The 2,500-nt window shown below is 44.0% G+C and overlaps 1 protein-coding gene across 1 annotated transcript in view; it reads right to left on the reverse strand.

Annotated features, from left to right (window-relative positions):
- LOC137974679 (glutathione hydrolase 1 proenzyme-like) overlaps positions 1-2,500 on the reverse strand; it is a 137,158-nt gene that overhangs the window by 3,934 nt on the left and 130,724 nt on the right. The window contains exons 6-7 of the mRNA XM_068821616.1: positions 1,846-2,033; positions 977-1,217 (exon numbers count right to left, since the gene is read on the reverse strand). Coding sequence (XP_068677717.1) covers positions 977-1,217; positions 1,846-2,033 — 429 coding nt within the window. The remainder of the gene's footprint in view (positions 1-976; positions 1,218-1,845; positions 2,034-2,500) is intronic.

Below are 2,500 nucleotides of genomic sequence, written 5' to 3' on the forward strand. Positions count from 1 at the left end.
CAGTACTGATGTTTTAGCCGACAGATTTGAAAATGATGGGCTTGTGCCAATGAAGAAAAAAATTACAAACAAAGAATCCCCCACCGGGGTTTAAATTTTGCGGATTTTGCGGATGGTACTTGATCCGCTTTCCAGCAGAAATTATACTCCCGCTAATATAATAATAATGTGGGAGGTGTGGTGGCCTCATGGTTAGTGCGCTCGACTCCGGATCGAGTGGTCAGGGTTCGGGTCCTGGCCGGGGACATTGTGTTGTGTTCTTGGGCAAGACACTTTACTCTCACGGTGCCTCTCTCCACCCAGGTGTATAAATGGGTACCGGCGTAATGCTGGGGGTAACCCTGCGATGGACTAGCATCCCATCCAGGGGGGAGTATAAATACCCCTAGTCGCTTCATGCTACGGAAACCGGAGATGGGCCTTCCTAGGCTGGTAACAGAGAGAGACACTAATATAATAATAAATGGCTTTTAATCCACTTGTGTTACTATATATCACAAATTGGGGTAAAAAGGATCGCTTATTTTGGTATTTACAAAGACCCACATTTCACCCTTGCTCTCCATAGATTGTCCAGTAGCTCAGTGGTTAGAGCATCCGACTAGATCACATAGGGTCCTGTGTTCGAATCCCATCTGGGGCTCGGATTTTTCCGAGTTTTCAGTGGGTTCTATCAACATTTCATTTCTCGATCATTCACGGATTTTTAACCAAAGAGTAATAAACGTTTAAAATAGTCTTGCTGCTGGAAAAGAAAACCGCAAAAATTCCTCCCAGCCAAAATTTCAGTCACTATTCGAGCCGCAAAAATTTGACTCGCAAACTTCAAAAAATCACCAGTCCGCATAATCGAAGTCCCGCAAAAATTTCATGCTGCACGGCATATTTCTAGTGCTTAATTTCGCTTGCATTCGCTCGTGAAAACAGGCCCAAGAAAAGTCAAACCAATCTTGAGCTCAGTTTAAGTATGTCTTACCAATGAAACAGCCGTGGTAATTCTTTTCCCGCCAGAAGCACCGATCACAAATTGAACATCACCCTTGTTATCCGTCAAAATGGTGGGAGACATGGACGAAAATGGACGCTTTCCCGGTTCTGGAAAATTGAAAGGCGATGGGGAAATGGGTTCCACTACTTTATAACCAGGAATGTCGAAATCTGCCATGTCGTCGTTGTAGATGATTCCGGTTTTGGTGGAGCGATATCTACACCCAAATCTACAGGGAAAAAGTTTCGAGTTTGAGTTTCGAAGTTTCGAATTCAATATTTAAAAGTCAGATGTCATCATCTAGCGGCGTTCTAAGTAATAAGGTGGTCGCAAATGCTGTTCCAGAAAGTACAAAAAGTCAACAAATATGCCGTCACTGTCTTTGAAAGGGCGGGGTCTAAAACACAGGTAACTTTTGAGTGGTCACTCGTCAAATTGAGGGTTTTGGGTTACTTTGCAAAAGATAAAATAATGACCTGCAACGAGTGACCCGTCAAAAGTTACTCGTGTTTTACACCCGCCGCTTTGACGGTCCTCACATGAGCAACAGACAGACAAAGACACACAAGTCCACGATCATGAATAAGACTCCAGAGGATCGATGAGGAGCTCATCAAGGAAACCCTCTATCCCCATACTTGGCCTAGGAATCAACCCTTTCTCGAGTAGATAAAGGCTCCTTGATGAGCTCCTAGGAGAGTCCATCAGCAGTTACCGCCGCAACTCATTTAAAACAAAAACGTACCCTCGTCACCAACTCTTACCGCATGGGTGGTGTGATTTAAACAAAAAAGACTGAAACCTGGGTGGTGACAAAGAAGCAGTGTCAAGCTAATGAAGTTTACTTTGACGCCAACCTGATATTTATCGAGGTCGTCACGGCAACCGCGTCCCCGTTTTCCGCCAGGACAGATACATGCGTCGTGCCATAATCCGCATGTGAGTAAAACTGAGCGTAGTAAGACACATCGTGGTGTGTTGAGTCATCTTGTATTCTCTGGCGCAATGAGTCGCCCAATTTCTGATCAATCATCTCCATCGCAACCTTAAAACAAATACAGCCCATAATCAGCAGCCTACAACTTAGTCCTGCCTATACTTGGTCTATATAACGGTATTTCCACACATCAAGCCATTCTTAGGCGAGTTCTTAAATAAGATTTGGCTTGCACATGTCAAGTGACCATTTTCAATCCAATGGGTAAATGATTTCTCATGCAAGACTCGTAATTAGCTGGAAACGTCTGGTTTCGCGGGAAAATCAATCTAAAAGTAACTCGGTCTGTAAAAACGCCGTTCCACAAAAACAATGAAGTTGTACGCTTCTAGTCATGGGCTTCTAGTACAGGTGGGTGGGATCATTATCAGAAAAACTGTAGCTAAGTGTTATCAGCTAACAGGACGGCATTTTCTCTAAGGAAGGAATGCAGGGCGTAAAATTGCGCCTAATACAGGCGCCAATGCGACTAAATTTTTCACTTTGGCGACCAAATCCTGAAAATTAGTCGCCAA

This window comes from Montipora foliosa, chromosome 11, assembly GCF_036669935.1.
Source record: "Montipora foliosa isolate CH-2021 chromosome 11, ASM3666993v2, whole genome shotgun sequence".
Lineage (NCBI taxonomy): Eukaryota > Metazoa > Cnidaria > Anthozoa > Scleractinia > Acroporidae > Montipora > Montipora foliosa.